This window comes from Geospiza fortis, unplaced genomic scaffold (assembly GCF_000277835.1).
Source record: "Geospiza fortis unplaced genomic scaffold, GeoFor_1.0 scaffold81, whole genome shotgun sequence".
NCBI lineage: Eukaryota > Metazoa > Chordata > Aves > Passeriformes > Thraupidae > Geospiza > Geospiza fortis.
The window spans coordinates 7,033,672-7,047,791 of NW_005054318.1; the positions used below are offsets into that span (position 1 = coordinate 7,033,672).

The 14,120-nt window shown below is 36.8% G+C and overlaps 1 protein-coding gene across 1 annotated transcript in view; it reads right to left on the reverse strand.

The window, feature by feature from the left end:
* Positions 1-680: 680 nt before the first annotated feature.
* Positions 681-14,120, reverse strand: part of CPSF3 (cleavage and polyadenylation specific factor 3) — an 18,689-nt gene continuing 5,249 nt past the window's right edge. The window contains exons 6-17 of the mRNA XM_031056441.1: positions 14,035-14,119; positions 11,617-11,792; positions 10,930-11,088; positions 10,042-10,188; positions 8,927-9,079; positions 8,415-8,523; positions 7,581-7,679; positions 6,445-6,539; positions 5,814-5,901; positions 3,721-3,790; positions 3,041-3,137; positions 681-1,101 (exon numbers count right to left, since the gene is read on the reverse strand). Of these exons, the coding sequence (XP_030912301.1) occupies positions 1,000-1,101; positions 3,041-3,137; positions 3,721-3,790; positions 5,814-5,901; positions 6,445-6,539; positions 7,581-7,679; positions 8,415-8,523; positions 8,927-9,079; positions 10,042-10,188; positions 10,930-11,088; positions 11,617-11,792; positions 14,035-14,119 (1,380 nt within the window). The 3' untranslated portion in view covers positions 681-999. The remainder of the gene's footprint in view (positions 1,102-3,040; positions 3,138-3,720; positions 3,791-5,813; positions 5,902-6,444; positions 6,540-7,580; positions 7,680-8,414; positions 8,524-8,926; positions 9,080-10,041; positions 10,189-10,929; positions 11,089-11,616; positions 11,793-14,034; position 14,120) is intronic.

Consider the following 14,120-nt stretch of genomic DNA (forward strand, 5'->3'; position numbering starts at 1 on the left):
CAGCGGGAAACGGGGCGGACCGGTGGAAGGCCCCGGTTACAAACCGGGTGCAGGTTCCAGCCCCACTCAATCTTTTATCGCCTCTTTAAAAGGCTCAGTGGCGCGGGGAGGGCGCGCCCGGGCAGCCGCGGACCCACCCCTCACACACCCCCCCGTGCTGGCTGGAAGCGCTCCCGACAGAACGCGCGCAGTTTCATGGCCTTTATCTGTTTCAAAGAGAGACTTCCTTCTTAAGAAAATGCAATTACCTCATTTAAAAGGCTTCATACTGTTTAGCCTGCTAACGACACAATTTGAGAAGGAAAGTGTCGTTAATTTTGCTAATCGTCTAACACTACTACTATGAAGATCATCGTTTGACAACAACTGCAGCTACCTCAGAGCATCAACCATGCTGTATTTGGAATTCTGCTCTGTGTCCTGCAGTGTCTGATACCCCATGTCCCTTCTACCAGGCCGGGGTGGTCACCAACTTGGGGCACCAAGGCTGTGACAGATTATAAGTGCTCCCTTCTCTTGCAGGTGGTGGAGTTTTAAAGCTCCAACTAACCCCACCACGCAAACATGGATTCCATTTTCAGTTGGGTTCAAGACCCTTTTGACTTCAAGTAGATACAAGCATGCAGGCAATCACTTCGTCAACAGGAACACAACTATACATGCAAACTCAAAACATCCAATTTATCCTCCAACCAGTTTTAATATTCAAAAATACAAAACTCCATTTAATCTTTGTAATTCTGTATCAGGTTAAGAATTATTTCTTTTATGTGCACTTAAGAGAATATATGCACACTCTGCCTGATTTAATTGCATCTATATGCACAAATACAGTTATGATGTTGCTGATCCATTATGTAAAATAACTCAGCACTTTCACATTCACAGAATTGAAACCTTTTACTTATTCAGGAAAAAAATCTATTTACTCGTAAAAAATAGCTCAAATAAATTGAAAATTTAAAAGATTTTTTTAGGCATCCTAAGTATCTACAGAGGTCAGTATACAGGGCTGAGGATATCATAAATCCTCTGTGCTGCCAGATCCACCATTTCCCGAAGGGATTCATCATCTTCGCTTCCCGGCTCACAGTCAACTGTCTGGGAAAAGAAAGAGAAGGATGTTACAACAGTGGGCACTTCATGCTCCCTGTCAGCACCCAAGGAATGCTCCCAAAGGGGAACCAAAAAGCAGCCATGGAAATTATCAAGAGCAGCACTGCATGTTTTTAAGTGGTCTGCCAGCATGTAGAAGAGTTCAGGGAAGACTCAAGTGAGTCTTATGCTCAAAACTGCTATCTAAAATGCACTAAGTTTTGTGGATTTCATTGGATTCAAAATCAAATAAAATCACACAAGATTCAGTTCCTGGAGATTTCATTTTATCTGTGAATACACTCACACTGTATTAGGTTAACACTGCAAAACACATGCAGTCACTAGAGGTACAGCACCACACTGATATTCCCACACACATGATGACATTTACACAAAAATAATCCAAGTAAATTAATTTTTTACTAAAACAAATTTTCCTAGAGAAAGATGCCCAACCCAAACATGAAACTTGATCTACATTCCTGACTGCTCTATCTCAGAAACAGAGGACAGCATTTGAGCAGTAATACTGTTTTTGGTCCTGTGGCCTTTCTAGACTCTAAGACTATACCTCCTTTAATTCAGTATTAACTTGTTACTCTTCTGATTTTTCCAACCATAAAGGTTTGGGGAGATGAAAAAAGGCACTTAAAACAGCAAACATGTATTTAATGTTATCTAGCAATATTACTGAAATCGTGTTAATTGTGAGAGCACTGTGTTAACATGGAAAAAAAAATAAATCCGTGTCCCCACCAGTCAGATCTACACTAAACAGTTTCTTATTTTAAAGCAAATAAAGTTTTATAAGATACATACACACATGAAGAAAGACAGGTCTGCCTTGTAAAATCTGGTTCACAATGGCACAAGCTAGCCATTGCCAACACAGACTGCACAGTAAGTACTGCAAAGATACACCCTGCTGTAACTGAACTGCCACTGGGCTTTCTGTCAGTACACAAATCTTTTAACAATAATGACATATTATAAAAATAAAATCAAACTTCTTGATTAAGCAGTATGCATCCTTTTCCAGTCTAGTTACTTTTTTCTTTATTTCAAGAGTTCTTTCACCAGTCCTGTATTTTTCTGCACTATGTACAAACTGAAATGTAGGGTTTTTTTATTAAAGAATTGAAAAGAGATGGCACAAGTTGTGTGTTAACCACTGTAACTCACTATTTTCTTAAGATAATTAACATTCACTTGTTTTGTTTCAATAGGTAATAAATTTTTGGCAGTGTTTCTTCTGGGTTTGTAGAACACTTAAATCATTTGTTGTGACCCCTTAAGGAGAGCATGTGAGAGGTGCTCCATAGAATGAATTTACATTATATTACTGCTATGAATAGAGGCAATACACAAGCTATGTTTAATATGTTATTAGTAATGACAAAGTCAATATGTTAAAATGCTTAAGAACATGAAGGACATGGCTTTAACCATTCTTTACAGTTTTAAATTATTCAAATTACTAGGTGTGATGACTTCTTAAAGCACCCTTCTAACATGCATGACATCCAATTCTGTACGTTAGTAAATTAATAAGTATTTACTTTTGTATTTCAGGCTTTCAGTTTAGCTCCAAAAGGATCAAGATGAAAAAAAAATTATTAACATTCCTACCCTGTAACTGTTCAATTATTCAGACCAGAACCATGCTTTAAAAGCATTAAAAAATTTGTGGGTTAACTCAGTTTCTCTTCTATAATCTTTATTATTTTTTTTTCATACAACTGAGCTGCTGAAAAATACTTGGTTTTTTCCAAATGTACTGCATTTGTTGCATAAACATTGCTAGCATTTTTCAGTTAAGAATGCTCTGTTTTGATACAAGTACATTTCCTTAGCAAGTGAGTACATGGCAGTGTAGGCAGCACTGTGTGCCAGCAAGAGACTGCTGAACACAGCACACACAAAAGTGCTTTGCTTTACATACCCGAGTGTCCAGGGAAATGTTGGCAGTCTTTCCATCCACTGTGATGCACAGCACAGAGTCATCTTTGGAACTCACACAGTCCTCTCCAAACATATCCCTAAAGCAAACAGCCAGGAGTGTAAGGTGTGGCCAAACAGCAAACTCAAGTTTTTCTATTAACCCTGGGTCACTTTGGCAGGTAAGTATCACCTTTCAGCAACAATTATTTAACTCACTCCATTGTAATTAAAAAGATCAACCTTTATTATGACAGTGGGTATCAAATAACAGTAAGAATTTTACCAAAATAATCTTGTCAAAAAAAAAGGGAAGGATTCCTTTGGTTTCAAAAGAGGCAAGATTTCTACACAAATAAAATAATACACATCGGAATAAGTTTTAAAAGAGATGTGATCCAAAGTTGTTTTCATTAACCATTTGTAGCATAACTTTTGGAGACAACTTAAAATCTGCTTCTGGAAGACAGAGCTGGGTCCTGTACTCAAAATTTTAATGGTGCTGAGAACTTTTTACTGTACCTCTTTCTTTACTTTATTCCTGGCCTTCACAGAAATTAGACTGAAGTAAATTTGCATGAAGTATTTTTACATAACTATCTTTAAACCCTTTTATACTAAGGCTATTCTATTTATGTGGTTAACATTGCTCATTTTCGTTTAGAAAAATACACATCAACTTACTGAAGCATGATCTCCATTCTCTTCCTATATACATCCATATCTATTTTTTTGGAAATCTTATTTACGGCAGCTGAAAAGAAAAAAAAAATTACTTTTGCAGACATTTACTGGGAGGGAAAAATGGCTAATTGATAGATACTATTCACAAACTAACTTTCCTGAAAAACAATCAAAAAATAAAAGTATGTTTAAACGGTTTATTAAAAAATGTATTTAAAAAAATGACACTGAAGGAAATGCATACATTTCCATTACATATGTCTGTTCTCATCATATTTTAAAGTAAAAAATTTCACAATTCACATTCTGACTTTTTGCTTCTGTTCATTCTTAACACTCATTACATATCTTGTACTTAATAGAGAAAATAATTTACTTTTATCAGTTGCTTATAATCCCTCCGTTTTCTCTTATTACATGAAACTACCACATCATGGAGGCTGGGAGCATGCAGAGAATAAAATAAAATGAAATAAAACTGGATGGTTTTGTTTTATACTGAATGTGAGCAGCAGTAATAAGCACAGACATTTCTGCAGTATATTTCAGCATAGAGAAGCTGAAATAAAAACAATACCTTTTTGACCTGGTTTCAAAATTAAGAGGTAGTGTAAAACAAGTGATTTTCTTTTGAACATAATTATTTAAGTATTTGATTGTTAAAGAGTCAGAAGTCTGGAGGAAAGGGTAGTTGTGAAAATTTTTCATTGATGGATACAAAAACTTTAAGTCTTTTGAAAAACTGTTTTTCAGTACTTCTAAATCAGCTGAAGAGTTCAGAACACAAAGGTAGTAAGTTTCTGATTAATTCTTTGAAAAATTTTTCAACTGCAAGTGACCGAGCTTAAATCTTAATAATAATAAAAAACCCTGAATAAATATATTAAAATTTACCATTCCTTAGGTAAGATGAAGTAACTGAATGTACTAAGCCAGATATAATTTCATCCTGGGAATGAGGTAAACACAGGCACATGGTCAGCTAAGCAACAATAACTTAAGATATTCTAATTTGATCTCTTTTGATCCTGTGTACATACCCTATAATACACAACTGCAAGAACTCTTTCAAATGTTTTTACTCCAAATAAGAACAAAAAAAAACCAAAACTGAAAGCAGCCACACCTGAGATTAGCAGACAAAATCAGCACCATAAAACAACATGGGAGATAATGCTAAAAGGCCCATAAAAATACAAAGAAATAATTTCAGGGTGGTGGAAGATGGAGTATCTAGATACTGTCACTAACAAATCATACAGAGAAAGTGTGGACTACGAAAAAAAAAGGTAAGCCAGATACTACAATAAGAAATTTAAAAAATCTGGCAAAACAGTGAAATGTTTTTTTCCATCTGTATAAAAAACGAAAAAAAGAGAGGAGGTCAAAGTATCATTCAAAAATAAAATTTCTATTTTTGGTTAGTCTCATAGAGCAGAACATAAGGATATGGCCAGAAAGACTTATATAGTGAAAACTATCACAACCAAGATCAGAACATTACACTCTGAATTTGTTCAGGTCAAGGTGACTGGAAAATCTTTACCCCCCAAAAAAGTAAGAACTGTTATGGGAATCTATAAACTCAGGTGAAAGGATTTTTAACAAATGTGTTGAGTCAGGTATGAGACTAAACCCCTAAAGAACACTGACTCCTATTATACAAAATTATTAAAATATATAATAGAAGACAAGAGGGGTAATCCAGTGAAAATAATCCAGTGAAAGTATCTGTCCACATCGAATCATAGAATCAAAAAATGGCCTGGACTGGGCCATACAAAACTTAATCACTTTAGGTTTTTTGTACAAGGTTTAAAACCTATTTTGAATAAGGCCATGTTTTCCACAAGCAGTCATCGGTTGCCATGTAAGAGAAAGTTTCAACAAATGAATATGGCACAAATAATGAAGATCAACCTGTAATTCTGTTTTAAGTAGCAAATTTTACTCCCTAGCGAGTTCCGTAAGGCAAGGAAATACAATAAGGGGATTGCAATCTATTGGAAGGTATTATTTCCCTCTAAGCTTGATGTAAAAAAAACAAAAAGGAAGAAATGCCTCAGTGAAATAAGCATACACTAAACTTATACCTTTCTGTATTTTGGGGTTTGACTGAACTTCCAGTATCACTGTAGTCACAGTGTCTGCATACATATCATTAGCAGGATTTGCCACCCACTAGAAGACAAAAAAAACCAAAAACATGATTTAGACTGAGTGAATAATGCAACATAAAGACAATATAACATTAATTGCATTCTCCTTTTTGCTTTTCTCTGAATTCCAGCTTCAAATGACTGTCATACATTTCACACCGAATTAACTACTTTTAGCTGGGTGTACTCCAGTAACTTCCCATGAAAAATTCAAGTTTTTGAATGTTTCTGAGCATATTTACAAAATAATTAATTACCACAACACTCTGGGGGAGGAAGAAACACCACTTGATGTTATTTCCAATTACTATCTCCCAAATGATAAAAGGGCACCAAATCTGCCATTATACTCATGAGATACAGCAAAAAAACCCCAACAGGCACTGGATAAATAACACATATGCACACGGGATCACAGCTCAAGGGGAACTTTGTTCTAGCCTTTGGTCTACTTGTCATACAACAGAGAACTCCTTTAAACATTGAATTCTGCATGGCATCTCTATGGTATTAGTTTGAAAAAACTGGAGAACAAAATACTTCTTTCTCCCTCACCAATGCCCACCTCAAGGACTACCATGCCTGGTTCCTGGATCACAGTAATATTTTTGAAAACCTTCAGGGCTGGTTTTTGTTGGATTTCTATTTCTTCTACATCACCTAAGAAGTGACAACAAATGGTTAGCAATAATGAAATTATACTGGAAGCAAGACTAACTTTATTTGCCTAAGAAAATAAGTCAGTTTAAGAATAAGAGGGGTTGTCTGTTATCACAACTGCTCAGGGTAGCTCACAAAATGGAACCCTATACTCTCTTTCCTTACCTGACAACATTCTTTGTTCTGGATTGCTTAGGGTTTTTTATTAGTTAATTTTGGCCACTTGGTTTTGAATTCTTTTATTTGACTAGCTTAGTACACTGAATACACCAACAAAAAAGAAAAGACATGAGGAATTTAGTTAATTCTGCTCCCTTTGCACAAGTCACCAGCTCTTGCCCCCTTAAGGGATAATCTATTGCTCACATAAGCATAGAGCTTAAATGAAAAGCACTTGTGTGCCTGCTAGCACTCAGGTTATGAGACCTGAACCCCAACTGAATATAGGTGTTTTCACTAGTGACATGAATTAGATTCTGACACTAGAGAATTTTAAAAATTCTGAGCTTTAAATCTGGGAAAGGAATCTGCAAGGTGTGTGTACCTAGCATAGGAGCTGCCCCTAATCCCTGAGAAAGCCAGAGAGAGGCACAGGGGATCATCCCAGTGTCAGGTTTAAATGGCTTCTCATCCAGGAAAAGCCATTTTTTGCCTCTTGGGGAAGCACAGATGAGGCTGTCTGTCCCAAAGGAGGGCAGAGCTCTTGTTTTGATTAACTGGATGGCATTAGCCATTTCATTTGGGGCTAGAGATACAAGACCAATTAATAAAAGTTTCCATCAGAGTGGCCAGAGCACTCACTTTGGGGCTGACAGAGACAGAATCAGCTATGCTCTATATTGCTCTATGCTCATCACTTTGTAATATGAATGCAGTAGAATCCCCCCCAAAGCCGTGTCACACTCATGAACTGCATCTGGCAGAAGCTGCATAGTCTAATGAAAGCTGTAAAATATAAAGACATCTCCACTCAGAAGACCTCTGAGGTTGTGGTAAAGGCTGGCCAGTGTGACTGCTGGCTGTTTGCTGCCCAGCACGCACCGGTGAGTTTCTGCAGCTGGTAAGAGAGCAGATTGAAAGGGCCCGTGTAGGGGATGGCTTGGGTCTGGGTCACCGTGCTCATGGCCAAGTCCGTGTAATCTGAAACCATTGGAGAAAGTGCATGTTAAAAACTACCCCTCTGAATTTACTGTTTAATAAACAGAATTGCCATTATAGATAAATAATAGCATTGATACATTTAAGACAAGGGGGCTGAAAAGGATAATTTGTAAAGAGGAAGGTGGAACACCTGTTATAAGATAAATAATATATTTGTGGTTAGGAAACCAGCTTGTTTTATTATCCTGCCTATTAGAGACAAACAATGATCTAGGGCAGCACAACTGCTTTCCCCCAAGCTCTTCTAACCTCAGATTTAATTCCTCTTCTATTCTGAGAATAGATCAATTCCCTGAGTAATAAAAAGCATAGGACTATGCAAATATTTTCTGTGTTCCATAGCTTTTTACACCAAAAACTTAATGACATTTTAGAAAATGGTAGGACTATTGATTGAGGTCTTTTTCTGGTTCTCACTGGAATATTTTATGCATATTCTTTCAGAGGAAAAGGTTTTAAGTAACCAGAAGGGAAATGGAATTTTGCTTCTTTTCTGTTAGAGAAAGGAAAGATTTTAAGTTTGAGTGAATGAGTTAAATGCGTTTCATCTCACTACAATAGTTCAGAACTTCTGGCAAATAAGAAATAAAACTAAGATGTTCACTAATTGCTTATGAAACACAAAACTGCAGGAAGAAAACCCCAGAATTATAAGTGTTTTAATGACACAGTAAGTTTCAATTACCCACTGATCACATGACTGTGTGTACTTACTGGAAAGGTCACATGGAGAAAGGATGTGATAGTTAAAATTTCTTTTAACTAGGATTCCAGAAATTCTCTGTCCTTGCTCTGGTTTCTTATCTGCTAAAGATCCCATCACCTGGAGAGAAAGAACACGTATAGTGTATCAAAGCAATCTGCAGCATTCACAACTTCAAGTTATTATGGAGATGAAATATCATTCTCTCAGAAAAATCAGAGTATAAAATTAACTCTGAAAACCAAAGAAGGTCAGAGTAACCTAGAAGCTGAGACCCAACACAAGAAAAGTTTTAAGAGTGAAGAACCAAAAAAAACCCCAAAACAACAAAAAAAACCACCTCAAAATAAAAACCCCTGAACCAAACCCCAAATACAACTAAACTCAAAATATTCCCATACTTTGAGACCCTAGACAACATGCAATTTGAAATCAATTAAAAATAGAGGCTACAAAGATAATGTGCAGTTTTTACACCAGAAGAAAAGACTGTTCTACGTATAAGAAAACATTGATTTCATACCTTGGCAAGTTTTTCTCCCCTGAAGTTTAATGTCACAGCTTCAGTATTCCTAGGATTATGAACTTCTATATGAACTTCATCATTATCCTCATACTCCCGTATCAATGCTGCTTTCAATCTGGCCATTTCATTCTGCTCACCATGAACTAAAATCTATAAAAAAGACAGTTTTCCTCTTAGCAGAAATTATTTGTCCAACCAGACATGTTTAGTAAGCAAGTTATACAAGAAAACTGCCATATGCAATCTCATCTTTATAAAAATGCAATTCCATGAGGTCACAGTGTAGGAAACATGAGCTCAATTACAGTTCTGTGTCTGTGTATTCTCTGCATCATTTAAAGGGTGGGGTTTCACAGGCCTGAGTATTAGCTGAAAAATCCATGCTACCAAGCAGAGTGCATTACAGAGATCCCATTTAAGTTTTCACACACAAATATATTGTTGTATTATAAAAGTGAAGTATTTAGTTCAACAGAAGTCAGTTAGCTTTATAATTTTGTGTCTGTGTGTAGGTATAAATACAATAAACATGCAATTCAAAGAGGATGCTTCACAGTTCACAATTTTCTTTGCCAAGTTAATTCTCTTTTCTTCTGTGATTTTTTTCTTTCTTATCTGTGTATGCACACTGTTTCACCACCAGTTTCAGGTCCTAGTCACCATTTTCACATTCTGGTCCTTCACACCGTCTATTTCCCATGATTTGCTCATGCTTTTCCCTCCAAGTGCTGCCTTTGTCTTTTGCTGTCTGCACATATCTTCAATTGATGTTTTCTTATTTATTTCAGGGCCAATTCCAGTGAATTATTTCAATACCAGCATCCCCAACTTCCATACTGCATCTTACTTCCCAAAACATTGCTGGAACAGATTATGGCCTACACCATTGTCTGTAAAGTCATCCCCAGAGATCCCACATGCACACACTCAAGAGCAAGTTGATTTTTACTTTGCTAAGATAACTTGGCAAAAAATTATTATAATCTCCACCTTTAATTATTCAAAGTTCAGGCGTTCTGGCTACTGCTAGACACCAGTCCCTGCCTTGACTCAAGGCTGTGAGCTGGTTTGATGAATCCCACTCTGGAGAAAAGGGCAGCACGGATACTGACCACGTGTGGAGGTTTCAGGGCCCGGATAAATTCACTGGTTTGTTGATAATCTGTGTGAGCAGAGAAAGAAATGTAATCCACAGACATCTTCAGTGGGAGTTTCTGCCCTGACATAGTTGTGATCTCTTCAGGTTCAGACATGATGTGCTAGAAAATAAAAGCACCTTAATTAAAAAAAGCCTCCTATAGACACCATATAACTAATGCTTTCAAAAATCAATGAAATAATAGTGGCAGTCATGTTAAATGTGAAGCAGTGAAAAAAATCTCTCAAATTTCCCAGAACACACACTCAGACATGAAAAACACAGGCACAACACACTATTTCATCGTGTGCATCCTCAGCTGTTCTGGGGGATCATCCTTCTTCCAGATAAATCTCTCTGACTTGTATAAAAATAGTAACAAGTGTGTGATTTCTATCTCTAAAGGCAAAATTGGATGCTGTGGTTGCTCTTAGCTGCTGGAATTTGGAAGGATTTAATTCCCTACAGATAGTCAATGGCACAATGTGCACGAGGCAGTCTGGCCTCTGACATATAAGTAGTGTTAGACTTAATATCAACTTCTCTGGAGTTAGGATTAGGGCTACCTTCTTGAAAAATGAAGCAGTGGAGAAGTCTAAAGTACCAATCATTCCTTCTCATGAAAAGATTACTGCCTCTAGAAAAGACTGTTCTATATAACATCACTGGAAATGACCACATGCAAACCGTCTGTACTCTTCATTAGTATTAGCCAAAAGCAATCAGTTTTGACTACATACTCATACATACCCAACTACAATCTCAGTAAATCACATAAAGACACTTCCTATTGACCAATTCTTTCAAAATCTAACGTGAACGCTATGTGTAATTAAGAGGTTGTGGTGCATGAGCAACTCACCTTAGCAAGAGTTCCTTCAACGCAGTACCCTGCAATAATGACTCCATTTCTCTTATCTGTGCACCAGCTCTCAAACAACTCCCTGGATAAGCCACTCTGCATCATACCTGGGGAAGCCATAACAACACTGGGGCCAATGTCATCAAAGTGATCCATACTCTAGAAAGACACAGTGGGAATATGAGTTACCACAGCTCACTTAAACCAGGGACAGCCCAGCTGCACCCTTACACAATGTACAAGAAGGGCCCTGTGTTCACAGATTATACCCCATCCTCATAAAAAGTGCCCTTTGTAGGAAAATTCCTCTTACTGATACCCACAAGGAGTAAACTGCAAGCACAGGGATCTGAAGTGGAAAAAATGTTGGGGCACAGGCTTCCCTCAAACAGCCCTCTGAGCACTGGGACAGCAGATAACTCAGATATAAACCTGCACCTAATCAATCTATTAGGATATTAAGGATTTTGATTGGCTCAGCTGATTAGAGCATGGTGCTAAAAACACACCAAGGTTGTGGGTTCAAACCCTGGAGGGGCCACTCACTTCAGAGTTGGACTCCATGATCCTTGTGTGAACCTTCCAACTCAGAACATTCTGTGATATCAGAATATTAAACATGCAAACTATTGAGCAAATATGAACTCTCCTGTCACATTCACCTTTTTGTGAGAATCTCAAGCTTACCTTCAGATTACTAATATGCTTGAAAACAAAAGGATTGTTGATGTTAATTTGCTTGCGTATTTTGTCATTCATGGCATTGACATATGTCTGATAAACTGCCATACATTTCTTGGCCAAAGAAGAGGCATAGTATATGGGGATATCATGGAGTTCAGGATGATTCTGCCAGTATTCATCTAAAAACACAAAACAAACAAAATCATAAAAAAGAACAAAACACAAAAACCCCAGCCACCAAACAACAAAATACAAAATTCTGCCCACAGGATTATTTATAAAGTGTGTGCTTCTCAAAAACATCAGTAATTCTTGTAAAACAGATTTACCAGTGGGCTTTTTCATTTTTAGTATAGAAAATCACCATCACAGCCTCTTTGCTTTCATCTGCTTTTCTAAAACAGTCACCAGCTAGAACTATATACAACCAGTGCAAACAAACAAACAGGCAAACAAACTTGACAAAGGTGAACTTCAGATCCTTTTGGCAGGTCAAATTTCAATCAACCACCACCTTCAGCTACAAGCTATAAAGTATACATGAGACTACACTGCAATAAGTCTACGTTTATGACAATAAAATAAAGCTTCTATGTCCCTGTCAAATATTAATTCTACATCTAAGAGCCGGGGACATCTGCACACAGATTTGTTTGTAAGAATTCACTGTATGAACATTCTGTAAAACAAATCTGTGGAGTTCAAGGTGAGAAGGATTCACTCAACTATCAAGCCTGGCTTAATGTATAGCATCAACAGTTGCATTTTACAAGCCCAACTGGAACAAAAACAAGGAAAGAGCCTCCATTAACCACAACATATTTTATCATTGATTACAGTAGCCATGATCTTTCCTAAACACAAAGAAGAAATCTGAATGCACCTGTACAAATTAACTTCTCCCATTTGGATACATTTCTGCTAGTCTGAATGATATTTATGTTGCACAATTGAGACACAATAGTCCAAAAATAGAGGTACACTCTTTTGGCTGTATTTGTGCATTTACAATGACATTACAATGTGCTTTTACCTAACATTTCTGATTTGTAGGCAAAGCTTCTCACAACAGTTCAGAGAAGCTCACTGCCATGGCTACCTTAATAAGCTCAGGTGTAAGGTGGAAACAGCCAGTGAAAGATAACCAGTCACAAACTGAATTCATCATAATTTTCTACACCATAACCCAGTATTTTATTTTTGTCATACAGTTACAGAAAAAAGAGAAATAAACACAGAAGCCTACAGGCTCAGCTGTGTAGGCATGTGAGATGCAATTGCATTTTCTACCTAATTAAGCATCCAATTGCATGTCTAGCTTTCCTAGATATATTTTCAAGCTTATCTTTAGAAACTCAGTTTAATATCTACACACAGCAAAGAGAGGCAAACAAATTACAACCTAATGGCCACACAAGGTTGAAAATATTCAGTTTTTATGTTCTGTAGAAATTAAAAAACCCCCTCGCAATCAATGACAAGTAGTAAATAATTCTACAACATCAAATACTACTCCATGCCTAGATCGGAATTTCTTGTTTACATTTGAATAGACTAGTAAGACATTTTGAAAACAAACTAGTTTCTAATACTGAGCTAAACTGAAATGAAAAGTGAGAAAGATTTCAAGTAGTTTAGGGATCACTTCATATTCAACACCCCTAAATATAAGCATTTTAAGCTTGAGATAGTTTTCTTTTGATCTTGCCAGTCTTTGAATGAGCAGAAAGACTAGTGAAAAAATCACGTAACATAGTACAAATTGAATGTGCTAAAAGGAAGAAGAGAGGCCTGGGAATAATTTACTTAAAAGCTGTTTTTTCTTAAGTACCTTGTAACTATCTATATATTTTATGTGAAATAGCTTGTTGTGTTCATGGGTAGCTCTCACTCACTTTTGTTCAAAAGCCTAATTTACTTTTCATTATTTTTAGGACTTCAGAAGTGTTAGAAGTGTGTTCTATGGTCTTCTAAGCTTTTCCTATAAAGAGCTTTTCATACAGGTTTGTAAACTAAAGTGCAAAAATAGCAGAACTTAAAATGAAAACATACCCCTTTTTTTAGCAGTACAGTTTAAGTAAAACAGTTGCTGTTGTAACTTGTTGTTGTTATTTTTCTATTTGTAATAATTGTCCCTAATTGCTGAAATCCTGATCCAAAAAGATTCAAAAGCCAAGCACATATTACCACACCATCATCTTCTCCTCCTTTCTAGGTCTCTCATTCTACTTCACAAAGCAGAACTGCTGGTTGGTTTACTGGACCTTTTGCACTCGAACAAACATGCATTATATATTAAATTATAAGTTAAATAACACGGTGTAAAATGGCTGAAGAGTTGTTCAAGGAATTATGACACCTGAAAACATTCTAAATCCCTTTCTGTGCCTTTCCATTAGGAGCAGCCGGGAAGGTCCATACCTAAGATTAGGAGCAGTTCCTGAGCTCGGCCCAGGGCAAACACAGGGATGAGGCCTCGGCCCCCTCTGTTGACAATGTCGTGAACG